This window comes from Somniosus microcephalus, chromosome 7 (assembly GCF_052327205.1).
Source record: "Somniosus microcephalus isolate GS21.2 chromosome 7, FLI_Smic_1.0, whole genome shotgun sequence".
NCBI classification, from domain to species: domain Eukaryota; kingdom Metazoa; phylum Chordata; class Chondrichthyes; order Squaliformes; family Somniosidae; genus Somniosus; species Somniosus microcephalus.
The window spans coordinates 235,541,155-235,566,477 of record NC_140993.1 but is presented as its reverse complement, the minus strand read 5'-3'; the positions used below and the strand labels follow the sequence as shown (position 1 = coordinate 235,566,477).

At 42.4% G+C, this 25,323-nt stretch overlaps 1 protein-coding gene across 2 annotated transcripts in view; it reads right to left on the bottom strand.

Annotated features, from left to right (window-relative positions):
• tmx3b (thioredoxin related transmembrane protein 3b) overlaps window positions 1-25,323 on the bottom strand; it is a 151,145-nt gene that overhangs the window by 98,131 nt on the left and 27,691 nt on the right. For both annotated transcript variants that reach the window (XM_085993443.1, XM_085993442.1), the window contains exons 5-6: window positions 10,973-11,018; window positions 5,414-5,494 (exon numbers count right to left, since the gene is read on the bottom strand). In XM_085993443.1, the coding sequence (XP_085849569.1) occupies window positions 5,414-5,494; window positions 10,973-11,018 (127 nt within the window). The remainder of the gene's footprint in view (window positions 1-5,413; window positions 5,495-10,972; window positions 11,019-25,323) is intronic.

Sequence of the window (25,323 nt, the reverse complement as noted above, 5' to 3'; positions counted from 1 at the left end):
AGGTGCCAAATAAAAGGTTATTACACAAGATTAGGGCTCATGGGGTTGGGGTAATATAGTAACATGGATAGAGGATTGGCTAACGGACAGAAAACAGAGTAGGGATAAACGGATCTTTTTCAGGTTGGCAGGCTGTAACTAGTGGGGTGCCGCAAGGATCAGTGTTGGGGCCTCAGCTATTTACAATCTATATTAATGATCTAGATGAAGGGACCGAGTGTAATGTATCTAAGTTTGCTGATGATACAAAGCTAGGTGGGACAGTAAGCTGTGAGGAGAACACAAAGAATCTGCAAAGGGATATTGATAGACTAAGTGAGTGTGCAGTAAGGTGGCAGATGGAGTATAATGTAGGGAAATGTGAGGTTATTCACTTTGGTAGGAAGAATAGAAAAACAGAATATTTTTTAAATGGCGAGAAACTTTCAAATGTTGGTGTTCAGAGAGATTTGGGTGTCCTCGTGCAAGAAACACAGCAAGCAATAAGGAAGGCAAATGACATGTTGGCATTTATTGCAAGGGGGTTGGAGTATAAAAGTAAGGAAGTCTTGCTACAATTGTACAGGGCCTTGGTGAGACCACACCTGGAGTACTGTGCACAGTTTTGGTCTCCTTATCTAAGGAAGGATATACTTGCCTTGGAGGCAGTGTAATGAAGGTTCACTAGATTAATTCCTGGGATAAGTGGGTTGTCCTATGATGAGAGATTGTGTAGAATGGGCCTATACTCTCTGGAGTTTAGAAGACTGAGAGGTGATCTCATTGAAAAATGCAAGATTCTGAAGGGGATTGATAGGGTAGATGCCGAGAGGTTGGTTCCCCTGGCTGGAGTGTCTAGAACTAGGGGGCATAGTCTCAGAATAAGGGGTAGGCCATTTAAGACAGATGAGGAGGAATTTCTTTACTCAGGGTTGTGAATCTTTGGAATTCTCTGCCCCAGAGGGCTGTGAATGCTGAGTCTTTGGCCTATAAATTGGGGTGAGGCGCCAAACTGGCGCCAAGTTCGCCTGGGTGCAGATTTTTGCGCAGCGTTCGGAGCAGTAGTGATCGTCAGATATTCAGCCTCAGTGCCCCTAGAGGGAGACGGGGCGCGGCTCGAGGCGCTCCGCGTCCCTCTTAGGGCGCTGAAAGTGAATTTCGCAGCGCAACGTGCCGCAGCACCACACGCTGCGGCACTGCAGGCCTTCCTCCCATTGTTAAGGGGGAGGGGCCTGCAGCAGCGCGAACCCCGATCGCGAGTGCCGGCAAAAGAGCCCGGCACCGTGGAGAAGTGCCGGGCTCTCGGGAAACAGCCGGCAATGCCGCCCGGGTTGGGGGGGGGGGGGGGGGGGGGGGGGAATCTGGAGGCCGGGGACGGAGGTGCTGGCAGGCGGCCGCTGAAAAAACCGGCCGCCCCGCACCGCCACCTTAACTTGCGCCTCTGCCAGCGCAGTAAGGCCCCATGAACCGGGCACGGGTAGCAAACGGCGCCGTTCGCTACCAAATATCGCGATCGGGGCGCGAATGGGGCGCTGCACACACCGATGAAGTCATCAGTGGCGGCGCAGCGCAACAGGCTAACGCCACCATTAGCGCCCCTGCTGAATATCGCGGGAGGCGCAGCCAGTGGCACTACAGCCACTGGCTGCCTCTTTAGGCGCTAACAGGTGGCGCTACTCACCCAATTTCTCCCCCTTTGAGTATATTCAAGGCTGAGATAGATAGATTTTTAGACTCTAGGGGAATCAAGGGATATGGAGATTGGGCCGGAAAGTCGAGTTGATGCAGATGATCAGCCATGATTTTACTGAATGGCGGAGGGCCGTATGGCCTACTCCTGCTCTTATTTCTTATGTTCTTATAGCGAAGGTCAGCAATTCGGTGAATGAGGAACAATTGCTCAAATTCCTCTTCTTTCTATACAAGAAACCATGGCTTGTACCCCTGTTCTGAGTAGGCTAGTGCTCCAGTGTGTTGCATCATTGTGCTTACCCAAACAGGGGAACATTTGGGCACAGTTATATTGGGCAGCACGGATTGCCTGTTTTCAAATGACCATCCCTAAGACTGCAGGAGTACTTACATTAGTGGTCACTAGCATAACATACTCTTTTTTATACATAGTAATGACCCGGACTTGGGTATAGGGGTCATAACTTCAAAGTTTTCAGGTGACACAAAACAGTAAAAAGTGACTTAATAGAAGTGCTCAAAATTATACGGGGTTTTTATCGAGTAGATACGAAGAAACGGTTTCCACTGGCAAAGATAAGATAATTGGCAAAAAACAACAGGGGTGATCAGGAGAAATATCTTTACACTGAGAGTTGTCATGATCTGGAATGCACTGCCTAAAAGGGTGGTGAAAGCAAATTCAATAATAACTTTCATAAGGGACAGAAATGAGGAGGAATTTCTTCACCCAGAGAGTGGTGAACCTGTGGAATTCTCTACCACAGAAGGCAGTAGAGGCCAATTCATTAAATATATTCAAGAAGGAGTTGGATATATTTCTTAAGGCTATAGGGATCAAGGGATATGGGGAGAAGGCAGGGACAGGGTACTGAATTTGGATGATCAGCCATGATCTCATTGAATGGCGGAGCAGGCTCGAGGGGCCGAATGGCCTACTCCTGCTCCTATCTTCTATGTTTCTATGGAATTGGATATACACTTGAAAAGATCAAATTTGCACAGCTATAAGGAAAAAGCAAGGGGAGTGGTACTAATTGGATAGCTCTTTCAAAAGAGCCAGCACAGGCACGATGGGCCGAATAACCTACTTCTGCGCGGCAAGATTCTATAATTCTATAACACCAAGACCCTGGGGGTAGGGTATATAGTGGTTATGATACTGGACTAGCAACCTAGAACCACATTGTGAAAATAAATTTAATAAATTTAGCAATTTGTGGACTGGCAGCAGAAAACTTAGATTTTCGTAAAAAACCCAACTTGTTTGCGAATAACCTTCCAGTAGGGAACCTGCCTGGTGTGGCCAAATGTGACCAATTCCAACACTGTATGCTTGACTCTTCATGCCCTCTGAAATGTACAGATTATTCTTAGGCAGTCCCTCGGAACTGAGGATGACTTGCTTCCATATTAAGAAGGAGTTTGCAGGTGACTGAGGAGTCCAATGCGGGACCTACAGTCTCTGTCACAGGTGGGGCAGACGGTGGCCGAAGGGGCGGGTGGGTGGGGTGCTTGGGTGGAATCCCTGGCCCAAGACCGCACAAAGTGAAGGAGAAGCATCCAGGAAGGCGCCGAACACCGAGTCTCTTCGCCGGGAGCAGGCGGAAGCCAAGCGCAGGCAGCGCACGTCAACCCAAGCACCCCACCCACCTGCCCCTTTGGCCACAGATTATTACGCAGTTAATGGGAGGTACAAAATGCTGCAGAGGGTACATTTCCATGCAAAAAGGCATAATCGGAAAGGGACAGAGATAAATAACAAGAGTTATTCTGCGCTAAGGAGCTGACAAGGAAATACATAGGAAAATCGATAGTACAAATTTATCTTTGTAAGGCTGTCATGATCCTGGACACCCATGTGGGCCCTACAACCACCATAGAAAATCTCAGTATACATTTCACATCTTGGCATACTAGCCTCCGAAGATGCTCTGCCCCAAAGACCAAAAGAATCTTTGATGCAAGATAGAGAACTGGATCTCAGAGCCTAGCCTAATTCCTGCTCCCCTCTGCTGCACTCCCAGCATTATGGTAGAAGTGCACTAGAAGTGACAAGCTCCTAGCAGCTGATAACAGATGTCCTTGAGCAAGCTTAAAACAAATCATTTGGTTTAGAATTGGTACATATCAATGGTGAGGTGTGGGAAAGAGAGGAAAGAGAAAAAACAAAATACATTTAATTATTATAGATTGTTAAAAGATTATTGGTTTTATGGGATATAACAGTAATCTATTAGTTACTTTAAATTTTAGACACACCATTCCTTTTTATAGATTAGTAGTATCTCCCATGGTGTTGTACATGCCAAGTCAGAGAATATGGTGCCTCTTTCTTAATCATTTCTGATGTCTCTGTTGCGGTTTCTTTCTCTGTCTTTTATACTTTTTCTTCTATTTTTCTTTTCTTCTCGGGCGGGGGGGGTGAGGGGTGGTGGGAAAAGGAACCACGAGTGCTTCAGACAGCATTTTCCAATGGGGGTTTCAGGGAAATGTGGCCTACAACCCTCACTGGTTCAATTCATCATGCATGATTCCCCCCCTCCCATTTCTTCCTTTTTGAACTATGCGTACCCTTCACTTCCCTCACATTAGATCTCCCTTCAATAAGAACATAAGAAATAGGAGCAGGAGTAGGCCATTCGGCCCCTCGAGCCCATTCAATAAGATCATGGCTGATCTTCTACCTCAACTCCACTTTCCTGCAATATCCCCATATCCCTTAATATCCAAAAATCCCAAGGGTTGTTGGCAAGAGGCCCCCCTTATCCTCTGCCCCTAACTTCCTATCTGCTTCTCTCAAGAGATTTGATTTGCTCTCAAAATTCAACTTGCTCGATTTAAAAAAAAACCTCAAATTAGGAGGAAAGGAACTGTCCATCCCTTCTTGGTGTCTCCCTAGCTGTCTGTCTCACAGGTGTCAGTAATTAGAATCTTTACATTTTCTACCCAACAAAATATAGGTGACACAGGCGGTTTAATTCAAAATCCAACTTGTGTTTTATTTTGAAAAATTAATTGAAATTCAGATGAGAAAAGACACTCTGATTATTATGCTTTCTGGAGCTTATAGAAAACAAAACACTACAACAGGTGTCTAGTCAGTATTGCCTTTCCCCCCCCAACCCCCCCTCTTTCACACACAAACTTTATCTGAATTAAGCTTTTGAAATCTGGCCTTTCTCTTTCTAGTATTCTCCCTTTTTTCCCAATCAGCTCCTCATTTCAACTATTACACCAAAAGGAATCAAACCCAAGGGAACTCCCACTGAATTCAGTTAAAAGACAGGTGAAAAAGTGAGTACTGTCCTTCCACCCCCATGGTTATGTTTTCTACCCATTAATGAAACTGCTTCATTGGAGCAAAGGGAAACAACAGGTGCTTGATCTTGTCTGATAGACACAGCAATAACAACAATTTGCATTTATATAGCACCTCAGGGAGAGCACAATTGGCATATTAAAATTAAAGGAGTCGTATTACTGTATCCTGGGTTATATTTCTCTTATCTCATTTCTTCAGTGTATGATTTGAGTCATAAGCACTCTGAATACTAAATTGATAAGAGTTTTGAAATAGATAAAAGGTACACTAAACAAAAAACTCTCAAATGGCTAGAGCTTGGATAAATGGAAATGCTCTGTCACACTGCAGGATGAATTGAACAGCATCACAATGCAGACTGATGAACAAGTTTCTTATAATTAAAAATTTCAAGGGAAAATAGGAGATTTCACTTACCCGGACACTCTGTTAGAAAACTCAATGATATCCTCTTTGGTACGAGGTCCTCTGTAATTGTATGCAAGGTCTCCTTTTAACCTAAGTTAATAAATAAAATCTTGAAAATCTTGAACTGCGATATTTTACAATTGTTCATCAACCATCATCTTGTTCTACAGGTGAGTGAAGTATGGTAGATTAACTTCAATAGAGAACACACGCAGAACCTAAATGAATGCAAAAGTGCAGGGTTTACCAACAACCTACATGCGGAGTTCACTATTATTTTAGAACAGATATTACCATCTCAATTAGATCTATATTGCTGTTAAGACACTTGATACATTACAAAGTTAATTTTTCATTTTCAACTTCAGTAATGCATTTAAGAATGCTGTATTCACAAACCCTCACGTAGTTTTAATAAATACTCTCAAATTAACTTGGAGGTTTTGGATGTGACAGGCAATCAATCCAGTTATGTTTATAAAACACACCGTCGAGTCATGTATGTCATTGCAGTTTGTGGGACTTCGCTGTGCGTAAATTGGCTGCTGCGTTTACCTACATTATAACAGTGACTATATTTCAAAAGTACTTAATTGGCTGAAAAGCGCTTTGGGACGCCTTGATTGTGAAAAGTTCTATATAAATGCAAGTCTTTCCTTTTCCTTTATATTGTTAATAAAAATCTTGCATCTGTAGCATCAAGTCTGATTGGTAGAATACAATTTGTAACTCTTGTGATTGTAACAACTTTTGGTTCATACAGTCACCATGAGTTATTCATGCATTCCCTTAAAAACATTGCTGCACACTTAAAAGTATAGATGAGGTTAAAAATGGCTGGAATCCAAGTTCATCTCATTTTGAACAATGGAAATAATTAGGGAAGTCTCATTCCAAATCTCCCCACTATCATACCCCCAACTCCCTGCACTCCCAATGGTCACCAACTCGAGTGCTGGGGATTAGCTTTAGTACCACCTGCAACATACTAGCCCCACTGCTGTAGTTCCTAGTGGTCAGGACGACAAATCTTAGCATGCATCATACCAATTCAAAGCACAATGCGATGAAGTAGCATAGGCTCAGGAACTTAAGTGAGTGGCAACTGCAGGGGGGGTGGGGGTAGTGTCAATAAGGTGGTGATGGTAGAGATGATCCTAACAATCAAGTTGGAGCTCACGATGCACTGGCATGCTAGTGGGGAGATTTGCCTGATTATTTCCACTGAATAAAATAAAGTAAACCTGGATTAGAGGCATTTTTATACTTTTAAGAGCACAGAAGTATTTTAAAAGGTATACACAGTGGGCTCTAGATCCTGGACTACCTGTAGGCAGTGCCACAAGAAATCTAAATTTTATTTACACAAGATGGTTACCAGCAGAGCCCATTTAAAAAGTTACCAAACAATTAGTACCAATATCCTTTCACCTTTCCCTTACCATGAGCATCTGCTTATACTTCACGTTGTAATATGTACAGGGAGGGCAGTAGCCTCGAATTATTGAACAATTGGCAATGTAAAATATCAGTGCAGATAAAAATCATTACCTGTTACATCATTAAATCTGAGTAAAAATCCAAAATGATAAAGAAATGAAAGAAAATGTCCTATTTAGAACTACATAAACAAGCATTCAGCAGTTCCAAATATCCTTCAGTAAACACAACAGATCATAAAAAACTCCATTAAATCATAGAATTTTACAGCACAGAAGGAGGGTATTCAATCCATCACACTTGCATCAGCTCTCAAAGAACTATCCACCAAGTTTCACTCTGCCCTCTACTTATACCCTTCCAAATTTTAATTTTGCAAATATTTAGCCACTTTCCTTTTAAGAGCTATTATGGATTCTGCTTCCACCACGGTTTCTGGCATAGTATTCTATATCCTAAAAGCTTTCTGCATAAAAAAACTCCAAACCTCTCCCATTATTTTTGTGGTGATGGTTTTAAAAATCAGTGCATTCTAGTTATTGACTCGGCAATCAATGGAAATAGTTCTTCCCTATTCACCTCAGCTAAACCTCACATAAGCTTGACATCTCTACTAGATCTCTTCTTAACTCTCTGTTCTAATACTCTCATGACTAAAACCTCAGGTATCAGCTTAGGTGAATGTCTGCCAGACAATCACCATACCTTAGCCTTACTGTAGGAAGAATGTCAAAGTAATCTTTCAACTGAAATCCTGCAAGTTATTAATTGCAAAACTGGCCATACATGCATATCTATCTGCTGCCAATTCAGATATATTGCATTAGTACAGGAACTTCAGGCAAGTAAATAAAAAATTCAACATAGCAACGAATGTTTAAGAGCTACAAAAAATAAGTTTTAAAATGAAAAGTCTAGGAGCCAGAGCTGCACTGTACAGTAGTTATTGTGCTAGAATCACTAGGATAACCAATCTGAAAGACTGACATTTGTGTTGTTCATGGAAATATCTGCAGGCAGGGGGAAGCAGGATTCAAAGTTTATTTTTATAAATGTAGAATCAGATTATTAAATACACCGACATGAGAATTACTATACTTTGAAGTATTACTATACTTTGATGTTTTAACTGTGCACAAAGTAATTTTAGACATCGAGATGCGTGCTATATAATTGCAAGTCGGCCTTTCTTCCCTTTTTGAGACCCCAATTGAGTAGGATGTTGATGATGGGGGACACAGTGATGGAGGTGCCACTAAAGGTCAGGAGGCGGTGGACGGACATAGTCTTGTTGGCGTTTATGCAGAATGAACACAAACAGGCCATTTGGCCCAACTTTGATGGTATTTATTCTCCAAATGAGCAGTAGTCCTAATCCTGTGCCTGCCCTGTTCCCTTACCCCTTTATTACACCTATCTAACCTATGCTTAAATGTTAGTAAGGTCTTTGCTTCAATCACTAACTCTGGTAGTGCAGGACACAGCTTCACAACACTCCGAGTAAAACTGTTTCTCCTACTCCCCATAATGGATACGGAAATGGCAGACTTTTTTTAAAATGAGTGCTCGGTACCCATTTTCTCAGTGGAAACAGGACAAAATACCAGCAGTACAAGAGAACCTAAAAGTAAGCCAAGGGAAGGAACTTAGTGGGTTCAATATAAGTAAAATATAATGGGACACAAGGTTGACAAATCTCTAGGACCTGATGGTTTCCAATTCAGGATATTAAAAGAAATAGGTGAAGAAATTGCAGATGCGTTCGTCATAATTTCGCAAAGCTCTCTAGATTCAGGAAATGAGTCTATGGATTGGAAAATTGCAAATGTCACTCCATTGTTTACGATGGGAGGGAGGGAAGAGACCAGGTAACTATAGGCCTGTCAGTTTGACATCAGTTGTGGGGAGGATTTGAGCACTTGGACAACTATGAGCTGATCAAAAACAGTCAGCATGGATTTGTGAAGAATAGGTCATGTCTGACTAGTCTAGTTGAATTTTTTTGAGGTTACTGGCATGGTGGATAGTGGATGTCCATATGGAATTCCAGAAGGTATTTGATAAGGTTTGGCAAAAATGATCAAAAATGAAAGTGCACATAATTAGAGGTAACCTTGTAATGTGGGCTGGTAATTGATTGGGAGGCAGGAGACAGAGTCAGGATAAAGGGTTTGTTCTCTGATTGGCAGGATGTGACAAGTGGTGTTCCCTAGGATCTGTACTGGTGCCTCAGCTTTTCACAATATAGTAAATGAAGGAAGTGTGTTGTAAATCCAAGTTTGCAGATGACACTAAGTTAGGGGGGCATAGGAAGTTGTATAGATGGAAGCAGGACGTTACAAAAAGGACAGAGACAGATTGGCCCAGAAATTGTGGTCGGGGGCTTCCCGCGGGTGCAAGCCCCTGACCTGCACTTACCTTGCGCGCCGGCAGTTGAGCTGTGGGCTCCCGTGGAATTCCGCTCCGGGGCCTGGCCCAGCTGCCGACGCGCTGTGCTTGCGTGTCCCAGGGCTGTAGTTAGTGCGATGCGTCCCCTGGGATCACGTGAGCCATGGACAGCCAATCGGAGGAGGGAAAAGCCCATTCATAAGATTGACAGGAAGACCTATCAAAACTTATGAATACTACGGCCCCAAAATAGCAGTAAACCTTCAAATAAATTTTTAAAAATCACTTTTTAAATAAACTATAAATTACATTAAATAACTTTTAAACAATAATTTAAATTTTTGAAAAAAATAATTTATATTCTAACGGCGCTAAAAATAAACTTACCTGGCTTTAAAGTATTTAAAAATAATAAACCTGTGGAAAAAATGTTTTAATTTTAATTAATTGACCACTTACCTTGTAAAAAGCAGGCCTTACGCCTGCTTTTAACATGTCTAAATACTGCAGGCTTACGATCCCGGGAAAACCTGCAAAAAAAACCTAAGTTCAAAGCGCACGCGCAGCCTCTCCTGCGCGTGCGTTCGACCTCTGAACCCCTTCGTTCAGAGGATCGGAAGTGCCGGTTTCCCGCGCATGCAGAAAACCGGCACTTCCATTCGGCCTACGGGCGAGTACCCAGCGCGTACTCACCTGTGGAGACCCGAATTTCTGGGCCATTAAGTGAGTGGGCAAAATTTTGGCAGATGGAGTTCAATGTGGGGAAGTGTGAGGTCACCCACTTCAGATCAGAGACAAACAAAACAGAATATTTTCTTAATGGTGAGACACAAGGACCTGTGGAGTAGCAAAGGGGTTTAGATGCCCACGTACACAAATAAACACTTAGTACCTGTGCACTAGCTTGTAATCACAATGGCTAATGGAATGTTGGCCTTTATCTCAAGAGGGCTGGAATATAAAAGTGGGGAATGATGCTACAGTTGTCCTTAGTCTGTTCCACTAACCACTGCGGTAGTGCCACATTAACGATGGAGTGCCAAGGCCTGCGGGTTAGATTCCTAACAATCCTATCGTGGACAGGTAGATTAGTGAAGGCAAGCCAAGTAGACTATTCCTTCACGTTGCCTCCCTCCAACTGATTTGGCCCATTACCTTCAGCACTGCATGCATACACAATATATGTTTTTCTGCCAACCCAACCATTCTTTCTCCATATAATCCTCTTCAGACTTTTCTTATTTTCCTTACATCCCTATCATTTGAACTTAATACCGAGGTCACTGATGCTAGCTTTTATAGCTTCACTAACCTGGTTTGCCATACACAGTATAGTTTTGGTTCAAATCATTATTACCCACATTCTGCCCAACTTCTGCCCTTGGTTAGAGAAATTGTTAAAATTGGTATGTTGGTAGATTGGACAGCATACCTAGATTGGTGCTCAAACAAGACAAAAAAATCTCCTGCACTTAGTAATTGTTTTGATATATAAAATGCTACTTGCTGCCATTTTCAAAGAGAATTGACTAATGAAGCTGGAATACAGTTGATGAAATGTGCTCCTTAGCAGCTGGAATAATTTCTACATGTGCAGCCCCTTCAATTTCTAATTCAAATAAGCTGCACTTGTGCTTCATGGGTGCACGATATCATAACGGATGCCAACGACAGTATCCTAGTAGACAGAAAGCAAGTGTGTACAGCGCAAGATGAAAAATACTTTAATCCTTTACTTACAATTTGATAGTTGGATAACCTCGGACTCCAAATTCAGAGGCAACACCTAGAGGGGAAAATGGGAGGTAAAAACCACAAAAGTTGCACATCTGGCTTACAACTGGCTTTTTCAAATGCTTGCACAAGTACTTAAATCTATAATCAGCTAATCTGAGAAGGATAATTCACTTACATTTTTTCAAACCTAATACAACTAACCACTAGAGAACAGCACTATACAAGTACTTTCATAGCTAGGTGTCCTCGAGCTAACTTCAAAAACATGCATTAAAAAAAAATCTGCAAATAGAAATGTGAATGGAATGGCTGTGTTGTGCTCCTGAGGAAATCCCACATTACTCCTGAGGAACTCCCACAATACACAAGATGCAGGCACAATTCCAACTCGACTGACATCAACCAGAAGCCACGTTACTGGGTGGCTGGTGCAACTAAGTATACCAAGCTGTTACTAGATGGAAAGTTGTTTTTGATCTAGATGAACATCCATAAAGGATCTTGATTGCCATGCTTTTAAACCAGCTTGTTGCAGACGCCAGCTAAGTGTAAATCAGAATCTCCACCAACACAATGTTATATCGCTAAGGGAAAGGAGGGGAAAGGAATGCATAGCACTGGATGGAGACAAGCACTACTTCAGATTTTTTTCCCAAATATCCATTTTTAAGTTAACGGAAAAGTATTTACTGGCAAGTTTATCTAATGCAAGCCTATTAAAAAGTATTATAAAGCTAGGTTGACTAATGGGAAAACATCTCATCCACAATAACGTATACAAATGGCATATTTTCCTCTTTCAGCTGTGCAAACTTAAAGTTTGACGGAAAAAAAACAGCCTTGGTAGTCTTTTGAACTGTACAACTAGAATACATTTTGACTAAAGATTTGTAACTTTTTCAAGAAAGCAAACAGATCAGTTAACATTTGCAGATTGTAGAGTTAAACAACTAATTTATAGCTAAATTTCAAATCAAAGATTACAAATCCAGATCAAACTATACTGTACTGTCAAATATGTTTCACAGTGTATGGTAGGTACTTAGGGTGGTGTTCATTTTCTAGTATACACTCAATAAAAGTAGGCATGTTTGAGTCAGAGAGGGTATCCATCTTCTCTTTCATACTTTTCCCTTTTTAATTAATTATAATTTCTCTTTGTTAATTTATTTTTTCCCCTTTGGCTTCAACACTTCCAACTTTTACTCTTCCCTTTCATTCATATGCACTCAAAAGATCACTGGGGGAAACCACTGCAATGCCATTTCATCTGTCTAGCACCATGAACAAGTTCCTAATGTGCCTCCACCCAACAAGAGATATAAATGTCAAAATTTTGAAGAAAAAAAAGTTAGAGACAATGCAAAAGCATCAGGGCTTTCATAATGGAAAAATTATCTTGACAAATGTATGCAGCGGTAAGCCCAGTGGAAGCTCTGCGACTGCAACCACTGAAACGATTTTCTTTGAAGTGGTAATCGGCTTCGCTCCATTCAGCTGTGATAGATCAGTAAAACATCACAAGGAACTGCTCATCTCATCAAAAGGTGAAACTGGCACTTAAAAAAAAAGCCACTGGAACAATAAACATTCATAACACACCTAGTCAGTACGGTTTCCTAGCAGTGTTGAGACATTTTACTCAAGGATTGAGTCATGAATCCTTGTGCGCAGAGAACAAAAAATCTCATTTGACCAGAGCACAGAGCATAACCCAACAGATGCTTATAGTTAGACATGCCAGAATAAAGTTGGCACGAGGTGTCAGTATATTTTGTACATAACAATCATGATTCCCATTGAGATGGAAGTGTTGAAGATTGTAATCAGCAACCAAATACTAACTTCTCAGCACACCCCCACCAAATGCCATCTAGGGAATGGGAAGGTACAGAATAGGTATAAACCCAGTAAGTTAAATGCACACGTTGACACATTATACAATTCCCTAGTTAACTCACACAATGAAGCCTCGGATTTAAGCAACAGCAAATTAAATCCCATAGAGAATACTGTCTAGTGCATCTGTGTCCAATCTTAATTGCAGCATTTAATATTTTATGGAACAGTTGAAAACATTCAATTCTCAAAAGACCAACTTGGAATGGGAGCAGTAAACATCTATCCATTTTTTTTTTTTTAAATGGCTGAACTTAATTGCGATCACAATCTTACTGTGTACGAATGCACAGATCTAGTTTTAAATTCTTATGTTTAGAATTTGCCATAATTATAGTGAAGAGCTAATACCGTCTACTTCACTGGAGTTAAAGTTGCTTAATTCAAATTCTTATTTTTCAAGCACTAATTTCCCACTTTGTGATATTTACATTACTTACTTCAAATTATTGGTTAATTCAATTTTTTAGTGCAAAGAAAAAAAGACTTTGAATTATCAGTGGACAATATGTCTAGGTCACCAGAAACAGAACTAAATAAAAGTGAGGTGGCTAGTGACAGGGAGAAAGGAAAGAAAATCAAAGTTTCCACCTCTAAAGACAATTTAGCACTTTGGGTTGGCTGGATACAAAGCAGCATTGACAGAGCAGATGGAAATTTCTATAGCTGTGGCTTAATTCTTTCTTCAACTAGAGCTCAGAGTGCACAGGCCGTGAAGAGGAGAAGTTTAAGAATGAAGTAATCATCAAATTCCAAAATGTGAAAGTGTAGGCCAAGGAACTGCAATGATATTAGACAGTTTTGGGATTACACTATTAAATGCTGCAATGAAATCGCTGGATTTGTTTGACTGTCCAGTTTTCTAAAACATGTAATTAACCCATTTTGGACATCTAGAGATTGCAACACTTATACATTAAATGACATTAAAAATGAATCTCTACCTTGTTTTTGATTGCATTTTCACATCAAATATAGCTGATAAAGGCTCGAGAAGAACACGGTTACTCGGTTGTGTAAAAATTTACTGAGCATTTGCATTTAATTTAACAATTGCAAACACACAGAACCTTCATACAAGGATACTGATGAACAAAACAGTTCAACACACATGCCGTATAGGAATTCAGAACCAACATTTTACTACTGGCAAAAGTGACACTGTACGTAAAAGTCCAGCTGATTAACCTAAAAATAATCTATTAGATAATTCCTGTAAAGTGAATGACAGTTTCCAAAAAATATCTGCAATTCACTGAAATAATTACTTGAATTATCTGAATTCTGTCATATAAAATCACACAATTCTTCCAATTCTATTAATGCAGAACTGACGCAAACTTGCATTCAAATATGGTCACAGATGACTCCAATTGTGCACACATTGAACATTTACAACATGGTACACCAAGTCATCTTATTTAGATGACTTGGATTGTACTTTTCAAAATGTAAATGCTTCCATGGGCTAATTTTAAATTGTTGTCATTCAGCAGATTGCTGAAACACGAGTGTTGCAACATAATCTACGGAAGGGGACAGTGCAATGTAACGTATGGACTACAAATGTGGTAAACTGTGCAAGTAGACAAGACGACCCTAAGAACAGAATGAAAAAATACATTCAACACTCTAACCGTTTCCAGCAGAACAAGTGTGGGCACAATCATGGGCTCTCCCTGGCTATTTAATTTCCTGAGGGAGCTGAAGAACCAAAACGCACGACTTCCAAGTTAACAAACTCTGAATTTTCTCCAGAACCTCTGCAGAAACTTGCCAAAAATTCTAGAATATTAAACATTATTCAACCTTGACACAGTCAGTGTTCACATTAAAGTGTTGTGCTATATGTAAAACAGTTCTCTCTCATTTAAAGACAGCCCCATTGAGAGTTGGATGTTTTCAATTCATTCTACACAAAATTAAAATAGTACAATTAGCAGGTGTCACAACAGCACTACACAGTATTCCAGATGACAGTTCCATGATTCATCAAGAGAATTAATTTGCACTCCAGAGTATTCAACCACCTGTATTTATTTGTAACCCAGTATTTGCCAAGTTCCTTTTTAAAGGAGTGAATCAGCATAGCATTAGCATTTGATAGGCGTTTAATCCACACTTTTAAGCTCATCTCACTTGACATTTTTGAGAGACCAAATACTGTAATCATAATTTGAAGTTTAATAGCCTCCTCACATATGCTTTATTGATGCCTTGTAGCATCTTAAAAGACCTGGATTATTTTTCCACTTTTTCTTTTTTGTTGTGAATCTTTTCCAAACTTGGAGCCATAAGTACACAACTCATCCTTGGTGCTCTTCTCTGAATTCTCTCCAACAAATTATCATTCTGAAGTTAGGGTAGCCAAAAAATGAAGACAATATTCCAAATGTGACCATTCCAATAAATTATAAAGGGTTCAATTAACTAATTTTGCCTAAAACTCAAAGCTCCCTCAAGATGCATCTCCTTAGTTGATTAAACTCATTCATATTTGCTTCAGTTAACAAAACTGATCAAACAAAATAGAAATTTAAAGACTCAAAGTGTATTCTATTTACTAAATATTTATGCAAATGATATGGACTCCAAATTTTTGCATTAAACAGGTTAGCAAAACTTTATGGAATGTATTAGAGACCAACATATTAGATTAGACCATCTTCAGCTGCTTCATCAATGACCTTCCCTCCATCAGAAGGCGGGGGATGTTTGCTGATGATTGCAGTGTTCAGTTCCATTCGCAACTCCTCAGATAATGGCCCAGTAATTCCGTTCCAAACGCGTGAGTACGGTCGGGGTACTCACGCGTCTGGCCGGAGGAAATGCCGGTTTTCAGCACGCACAGCGCATGCGGAGAAAACCGGCATTTCCTGTCCTCTGAACGAAGGGGTTCAGAGGCACAGCGCGTGCGACTGCACAGGCAGCGCGTGCGCAGTGAACTTCGGCGATTTCATTCATGGATTCAGTGAGGTTAAGTCCTTACAACTTACACATGAAAAAAGCATGTGTAAAGTTGCTCCAGAGGCTGCGGAGGAAGATATATTTTATCGTGGAGCTTCTGAAAGGCAATATTTTTGTTTGGGAAAGGGAGGAAAGTTATTTTAAGAAATGATGAGGTAAGTTTTAAAGTTTAATTTTTTTTTATTTTTATAAAACGGGTTTTCAGTGCTGTAGGTAGAAGGAGCAATTGTGGCTGTGTGAATTGAATTTGCTGTGTTTATTAAATGTGAAAATGACTGTTCTAAAATGAGTAATGTAACATTTCCAACATTTTTAAGAAAGAAACTTTTCATCAGTAATATATTCTTTTAAGTAATTATGTATGTATGTCCGTATATATTCCTTTACGTATATGTATATATTCCTTTACATGTATGAATGTATGTATTTAATTATGATTTTCCAATAAGTTACTTCCTCTGAAAGTCATAATTAAATACATACATTCATACACATAAGTAAAGGAATATATACATACATATACGCAAAGGAATACATACAGACATACATAATTACTTAAAAGAATATATTACTGATGAAAAGTTTCTTTCTTAAAAATGTTGGGAGTCATTTTCACATTTAATAAACACAGCAAATTCAATTCACATAGCCACAATTGCTCCTTCTACCTACAGTACTGAAAACCCGTTTTAAAAAACAAAAATAAACTTTAAAACTTACCTCAGCATTTCTTAAAATAACTTTCCTCCCTTTCCCAAACAAAAATATTGCCTTTCAGAAGCTCCACGATAAAATGTATCTTCCTCCGCAGCCTCTGGAGCAACTGTACTCATGCTTTTTTCATGTGTAAGTTGTAAGGACTTAACTTCACTGAAAGCATGAATGAAACCGGCGAATTTTACTGCGCACGCGCTGCCTGTGCAGTCACACGCGTTCTGCCTCTGAACCCCTTCATTCAGAGGACAGGAAATGCCGGTTTTCCCCGCATGCGCTGCATGCTGAAAACCGGCATTTCCTCCGGCCAGACGCGCGAGTACCCCGACCGTACTCACGCGTTTGGAACGGAATTACTGGGCCAACATTTTACATGTCAATAAAATGAAAAATTTAACAATTGCATGATTTGCCCCCTCGCATCTGCGACTGAGGGTCCAAGGAGGTGCATTGCGCAAGAGGTCATCGTCGTACGTATCCTCACACTGTTCCCTTTCGGGAACTGTATGAAGTGGTGGAAGGATTTCTGGCCACGTTAACGCTCCTTCCGTGACCATAACCATCTTCATACCAGCCATTAGGGTGGTTAGTCCTATGGTGTGAGGGTTTTACGGGCTCCCACAACCCATCTGAAGGGGGGGGGGGGGGGCCACCCACACCCGCGGACGCAAGTATCCCGCTGGATGTCCACCCAGAATTTATAGTTGGAGCTCCGACTCCACTTGCCGGGACTGTCTGGAGCGGGGTTCGAAACCCTACTCCTTCTGGCCCAGCGGCGGGGATGCTTACCGCTACGCAAAAGGCCCACTCCGCGCAAAAGGTGACACCCATACGTTTCCTGCGCCTTTTCCCTCCCCGTGACTGGAGCCCTATGCTGCCACTTGAAAGACCAAGCTATCATCTGTCCTTTTTGCAGCGCCTTTGACTTCTCATTACTAATGATGAGCAGGCGCTGCGCCTCCACCTCGTTGAGGAGATTGCGGAGGTCATCATCAGTTCAATTGTGAGTTCTTTTAATGCCGTGAATTGTGCTCATTCCACGTTGCTAATTGGAGTGGGCCTTTGGCGTAGCGGTAGGATCCCCGCCGCTGGGCCAGACGGGGTAGGGTTTCGAACCCACTCCAGACAGTCCCGGCAAGTGGAGTCGGAGCTCCGGCTCTAAATTCTGGGTTGACATCCAGTGGGATATTTGCGTCCGTGGGTGTGGGTGGCCCCCCCTCCTTGTATAGCTTGTGGGAGCCCGTAAAACCCTCCCGCCATAGGACTAACCGCCCTAATGGCTGGTTCAAAGATGGTTACGGTCACGGAATGGGCGTTAATCACGGCCATAAATCCTTCCACCACTTCATACAGTTCCCCAAAGGGAACAGTGTGAAGACACGTATGACGACGACGTTGCTAAATAAATAAATGGAATGAAAAAAATTCTCAGGGCTTTTAAAAGTCTTTAAATTGCTTTAATTCTGTTTAAAGCTACTTCAGATTCTTCAAAAATAACGTAAACGTTTTTAAAAATTTATAAAAGTTACCAAAAGCTTCATAAAAATACCAAAAACCTATTTGAAATGCTGCTCTGCATGTAAAAATGCTTTTCAGCTTGTGAGAAACATTGGGGGCGTGTCCTATTAAACTGAGACCTCAAGGGGCGTGTCTCAGTTGCACTGCGCGCTCCAGGCTTCGCGCTGGCTGCACTCCTGGGCGGCGTGACGTCAGACGCTGCCCGGGATTCTTCTGTTTCAAAAAGGAATTCCAGTCGTCCCTGGAGGTGAACGGCAGGCGCGTCGGGTAAGTGCAGATCGGGGGCTTACACGCGCGGCAAGCCCCCGACCCGAATTTCTGCCCCAATGAAGCAGTCCGTGCCCGGATGCAGCAAGACCTGGACAACATTTGTGTCACACAAGTGGCAGGCAATGACCATCTCCAACAAGAGAGAGTCTAACCACCTCTCCTTGACATTCAATTGTAATAGCATTGTTGAATCCACCACCATCAATATCCTGGGGGGGCACCAATGACCAGAAACTTAACTGGTTTCCTATGGTTAACTTTATAACTGTGGCTACAAGAGCAGGTCAGAGACTGGGTATTCTGTGGTGAGTGGCTCACCTCCTGACTCCCCAAAGCCTTTTCACCACCCACAAGGCACAAGTCAGGAGTGCGATGGAATACTCTCCACTTGCCTGGATGGGTGAAGCTCCAACAACACGCATAAGCTCGACACCATCCAGGACGAAGTAGCCTGCTTGATTGGCACCCCATCCACAACGTGGCTGCAGTGTGCACCATCTACAAGATGCACTACAGCAACTCTCCAAGGCTTCTTCGACAGCACCTCCCAGACCCATGACCTCTACCACCTAGAAGGACAAAGACAGCATGCACATGAAAACACCACCTCCAAGTTCCCCTCTAAATCACACACCATACTGACTTGGAAGTATATCACCGCTCCTTCATCGTCGCTGGCTCAAAATCCTGGAACTCTCTCCCTAACAGCACTATGGGAGTATCTTCACCACACAGACTGCAGCGGTTCAAGAAGGCAGCTCACCACCACCTTCTCAAGGGCCATTAGGGATAGGCAGCAGTGCCCACATCCCATGAATAAACAAAAAAGGTCCAGCAGCATCCATGAAAAATAGCAGTCAACGTTTCAAGCCATTGGCCCTTTCTCAAAACTAGTAGATACTACAGGTGAGCAGAATTTAAAAAACACAAGGGAAGAGAGAGAATGGAAAAAAAGACAAAGAAAAATAAATAAAATGGTGGCGTTTGGTGGGAAGACAGATTGCGATATAATGGCAGATGTGATGTTAGCAGGAGATAAAAGGAGGCATGAGAGAAATTAAAGAAATAAAAGTCATATATAAGACAGGGCATGAATAGCTAAAGAGGATAGGTAGCAATGGAAGCATTTATATTAAAAAATTTGATAAAGCAGAGTAGGCTCTAGTGGCCTGGGAGTCTGGTGGAAGAAAAAACGGAAGCAGGCCAACACCAAGGGTTCAGACTATCCCACCAGTAGTATTCCGAAAAGGCACCCCAAGTACCAGTCGCGCTCCCACCGCCATCCCCAAAAAAACCAGCACACCCATACCACATTGCCGACTGCCAGAGAAAAGCGGAATTTTAGTTAAAGTCTGAAGTTGCAACAGTTAACATTAAGCCCAGAGGGCTCCAAAGTGTCAAAGAGGAGGTACTCGCGCTTACTTTGCACTTCTACAGTTTCAGTAAAGCTCAAAGATAGAGGTCAGAGTGAGAGTGGGCAGAGAATTGAAATGGCAAGCGACAGGGAGCGCTGAGCCATATTTGCAAACAGAACGGTCACCTAATTTGCGTTTTGTTTCTCCCAATGTAGAGGTGACCAAGCCGTCAGCAACAAATACAGTATACTAGGCTGGGAGAAGTACATGTAAATCATTGTCTCACACAGGAGCACTTGAGGCCTTGTCCATTCACCTCCCCCACACCACTGTCCAAGTGTTCATATCTCCTGTGCTTGAATGAAAAAGAGAGCAGGGGTTGGGGTGATTGAGTGAACCAGGGTGTCAGAGGGAATGGTCCCTTTGGAATGTTAGGAGGGGAGGGGAAGATATACTTAGAGGTGTCAGAAATGGCAGAAAAAAATAATTTGTTGGATTCAGAGGCCGGTGGGTAGAAAGTAAGAACAAGGGGGGAAACCCAATTATGCAATCACGATTCTGAGAGGCAGAGGAAATGGTGAAGACACAATTACGGGAAATGGGTTGGACTCGATTAAAGGTCCCGTCAACCACGGTGGAAGGGAATACTTGGCTGAGGAAAAAGGAGGACATTTCAGATCTCAGGTGGTATCATTAGATGCGGCAGAGACAGAGAAACTGGGAGTAGGAAATAGGGTTCTTACAGGAAGCAGGGTGGGAAGTATAATAATCCAGGTAGCTGTGGGAGTCAGTTGGCTTGTAAAAGATGGCAGCAGACAGCCTATCCCCTGCGATAGAAAGAGAAGTCTAGGAAAAGGCAAGTTTCCAAGATGGAACATGTAAAAGTAAGGGATGGGTGGAAATTTAAAGCAAAATTGATTAAATTCGAGATCAGTGCAAGCAGGAAGCAGCCCTGACAGTCATCCATGTAACAGAAAGAGAGATCAGGAAGAGGACCGAAGTAGGACTGGAACAAAGAATGTTGTCATATCCTACAAAGAGACGGGCATAGTTAGGATCCATGTGGGTATCCACAGCAACACCTTTTATCTTGAGGAAGTGAATGGAATTAAAGGAAATGTTGTTCAACACGAGAACAAGTTCATCCAGATGGAGGTGATTGGTGTTGGACGGGAACTGTTTGGACCACTGATGGAAGTGGAGGGTCCGTGGGCCACCCTGGTGAGGGATTGAACATCCAGATGCAAGTTTTGTTGTGTAATGGGAAATATTATATGGTATGGTTCCAAGCAACAAAGACCACGAACCTCAGTTTTGATTCCTGGTCTATGGGGAGTTAACCAATGTCAACTAGGCAGTAGCGAGTTGTTATATTTGGTCTCAATGCTCCGAAACTGAGGGCGTGGGACAATCCCACCCACAGTTCCTGCTAGAAAGTTGAAACGTGGACATCAGGTGAGGATAGGATCAGACATAATTGCATTGCCTCCCTACAGTAAATAGCCTGCTCAGACTCGCCACCTATTCTCACATGTAGAATGGCTTGTTGAATGAGATGTCAAAGGGCTTAGGATGCGTGTGAAAAAATGAAATACATTTGCAGCAAACATTAAAATCATTTAAAGATCCTTTGTCATAAGAATCTGAATGTGGCATCAAGGCTTTTCCTGTATTAGAAAAGGCAGCGACTGCTGCCAACAAAGTTGAAGTAGTTGCGCATGTGCAGTCTGTTTTTTTGGTTGTTCGCTAACTGAAAAGAAAAAATTGTTGCCATCACAAAGAAAACACTTCCAGAGAGAAAGGAGGGGAGCGGATGGTGAAAAGAGATAGAGTAAAGACGAGTTAAATAAAGGTGAAAGAGAATTCAACAGGTGGTGAATTGGTATAAAATGGAGGGAAAATATGAACAGAGCGAGGAGTTGAATGTGTCAAGAGGCACTGGTACTCGTAACATACTGCCATTGAACTGAGAACGAAGCAGGCCTTCAGGACACACGGGCATTGGGGAAACAAAGCAGAAACAGCAAAACTACAGGAAACTTCGCGATATCCGGCACGATGCCGATCTATGAAAACTTCCAGACAGACCAGCGCTAATGTTGAAGGATACGGAGGTTTTCATCTCCGTATCTGACAACAAACACTGTTGCTTAGCAACAGCTTGTATACAGTCAGCCCGTATCTTGGAAGCATCTCTGTAGCTTACCAACAGCCTCAGAGAGGCTTTCCAGAGACTGACTGTTTAAAAAAATGCTAGGAGAAGAAAAAAAACCTAACAAAACGGCTGCTGATTTCTGCCGTTACATCGAGGTTTCCGGCCATACAACCTCCGGATAAACCAAAGTTTCCTGTACAACAGGTCAAAGGCAGGCATTTATAAAATGTAACATAAACGAGCCGGGGTAGAGGGGGAGGCCGGCCGAAAAGAACCACCACAGATTTATGCGCAGAACGCTTCTGCGCAGCTTCCGATCATTAGCAGCAGTCGCTCTGATTATAAAAATGTGTGTTAGATCATATGGGGATAAAAGCTGTTATTTCCAGCATGTGGCAATAGTGCATTTAACAGTTACTTCTCCATCTGTGACATAATGAATATCCTTTAGAGCAGTGACACTAATTTTCCTTTGATGAGAATGGTCTACAGGGAACATACAGTGATGCTGATTATTGTATTTACCATGAAGTTCCAAACTAAGAAAATCTGTCAGAAAAGCCATGAAAATATCTGCTTTGTGGCTGTAATACAAAGTGTACAAAGGGTAAGTTTCTTAGCATCTATTTTAAACAAGTAATACTATCATTGGCATATTATTGTTGCAATTTAAGGTGATCTTAAAATGTTCCAAGGCCAAGCAATATAAAATAGTAAAATATTTATTTCAACAAACTCGACATTGTTCATAATCTTATTTTATCACAGCTTCTACATAAAAAAATGGATCTGGATAAAACTGGCAATTAGTCTTTTATAGAGCTCCTCTCCAACTGATTAACAAGAGAGAAACACCCTTTTAATACAGTGATTTTCCCGTCAATATGAAGTGACTGAGTGCACAACACAAAACTGGCATTTTAACTAGGGAGTTTAAAAAAAATTTTTTTTTATTCATTCATGGGATGTGGGCGTCGCTAGCAAAGCTAGCATTTATTGCCCATCCCTAGTTGCCTTTGAGGAGGTGGTGGTGAGCTGCCTTCTTGAACCGCTGCAGTCCGTGTGGTGAAGGTGCTCCCACAGTGTAGAGGGAGTGAATGTTTAAGGTGGTGGATGGGGTGCCAATCAAGCAGGCTGCTTTGTCTTGGATGGTGTCGAGCTTCTGGAGTGTTGTTTGGAGCTGCACTCATCCAGGCAAGTGGAGAGTATTCCATCACACTCCTTACTTGTGCCTTGTAGATGGTGGAAAGGCTTTGGGGAGTTGGGATGTGAAACACTCACTGCAGAATACCGAGTCTCTGACATACTCTTGTTGCCACAGTATTTTTATGGCTGGTCCACTTAAGTTTCTAGTCAATGATGATCCCCAGGATGTTGGTGGGGGATTCGGCGATAGTAATTCTGCTGAATGTCAAGTGGTGGTGGTTAGACTCTCGCTTGTTGGAGATAGTCATTACCTGGCACTTAAGTGGCAGGTAACATTCACGCCACACTTCAGCCCAAGCCTGCATGTCATCTAGGTATTGCTGCATGTAGGCATGGACTGCTTCATTATCTGAGGAGTTGCGAATGGCACTGAAAACTGTGCAGTCATCAGCGAACATCCCATTTCTGACCTTATGTTGGAGGGAAGGTCATTGATGAAGCAGCTGAAGATGGTTGCGCCTAGGACACTGCCCTGAGGAACTCCTGCAGCGATGTCCTGGGGCTGTGATGATTGACCTCCACCACCACAACCATCTTGCTTTGTGCTAGGTCTGACTCCAGCCAGTGGAGTGTTTCCCCCCCTCCCCGATTCCCATTGACTTCAGTTTTACTAGGGCTCCTTGATGCCACACTGTTAAATGCTGCCTTGATGTCAAGGGCGGTCAAAAGAACATAAGAAATAGGAGCAGGAGTAGGCCATACGGCCCCTCGGGCCTGCTCCGCCATTCAATATGATCATGGCTGATCTGAATCTAGACTCACATCCACTTCCCTGCCCTCTCCCCGTAACCCCTAATTCCCTTATCTGCTAGGACAATGTCTATCTCCATTTTAAATTTATTTAATGTTGCAGCTTCCACAGCTCTCTGGGGTAGCAAATTCCATAGATTTACTACCCTGAGTGAAGAAGTTTCTCCTCATCTCAGTTTTGAAAGGGCAGCCCCTTATTCCAAGATTATGCCCCCTAGTTCTAGTCTCACCCATCAGTGGAAACATCCTCACCGCATCCACCCGATCAAGCCCCCTCACAATCTTATATGTTTCGATAAGATCGCCTCTCATTCTTCTGAATTCCAATGAGTAGAGTCCCAACCTATTCAACCTTTCCTCATACGTCAACCCCCTCATCTCTGGAATCAACCGAGTGAACCTGCTCTGAACCGCCTCGAGAGCAAGTATATCTTTTCTTAAATATGGAAACCAAAACTGCACGCAGTATTCCAGGTGTGGCTTCACCAATACCCTGTATAACTGCAGCAAGACTTCCCTGTTTTTATACTCCATCCCCCTTGCAATAAAAGCCAAGATTCCATTGGCCTTACTGATCACCTGCATACTAACTTTTTGTGTTTCATGTACCAGGACCACCAGATCCCTTTGTACTGTAGCACTTTGCAGTTTCTCTCCATTTAGATAATAACTTGCTCTTTGATTTTTTCTGCCAAAGTGCATAACCTCACACTTTCCAACATTATATTGCATCTGCCAAATCTCTGCCCACTCACTTAGCCTGTCTATGTCCTTTTGCAGGTTTTTTATGTCCTCCTCACTCACTGCTTTCCCTCCAGTCTTTGTATCGTCGGCAAACTTGGATATGTTGCACTCAGTCCCTTCCTCCAAATCGTTAATATATGGAATTCAGCTGCTTTGTCCATGTTTGGACCAACGCTGTAATGAGGTCTGGAGCCAAGTGGTCCTGGTGGAACCCAAACTGGGCATCAGTTAGCAGATTATTGGTGAGTAAGTGCCGCTTGATAGCACTGTCGACGACACCTTCCATCACTTTGCTGATGATTGAGAGTAGGCTGATGGGGTGGTAATTGGCTGGGTTGGATTTGTCCTGCTTTTTGTGGACAGGACATACCTGGGCAGTTTTCCACATTGTCAGATAGATGCCAGTGTTGCAGCTGTACTGGGACAGCTTGGCTAGAGGCAGAGCTAGTGCTGCAGCACAAGTCTTCAGCACGACAGCCAGGATGTTGTCGGGGCCCATAGCCTTTGCTGTATCCAGTGCACTCAGCTGTTTCTTGATATCACATGGAGTGAATCGAATTGGCTGAAGACTGGCTTCTGTGATGGTGGGGACCTCAGGAGGAGGCCGATATCAATCATCCACTCGGCACTTCTGGCTGAAGATGGTTGCAAATGCTTCAGCCTTGTCTTTTGCACTCACGTGCTGGACTTCATCATTGAGGATGAGGATATTCATGGAGCCTCCTCCTCCCATTAGTTGTTAAATGGTCCACCACTATTCACAACTGGATGTGGCA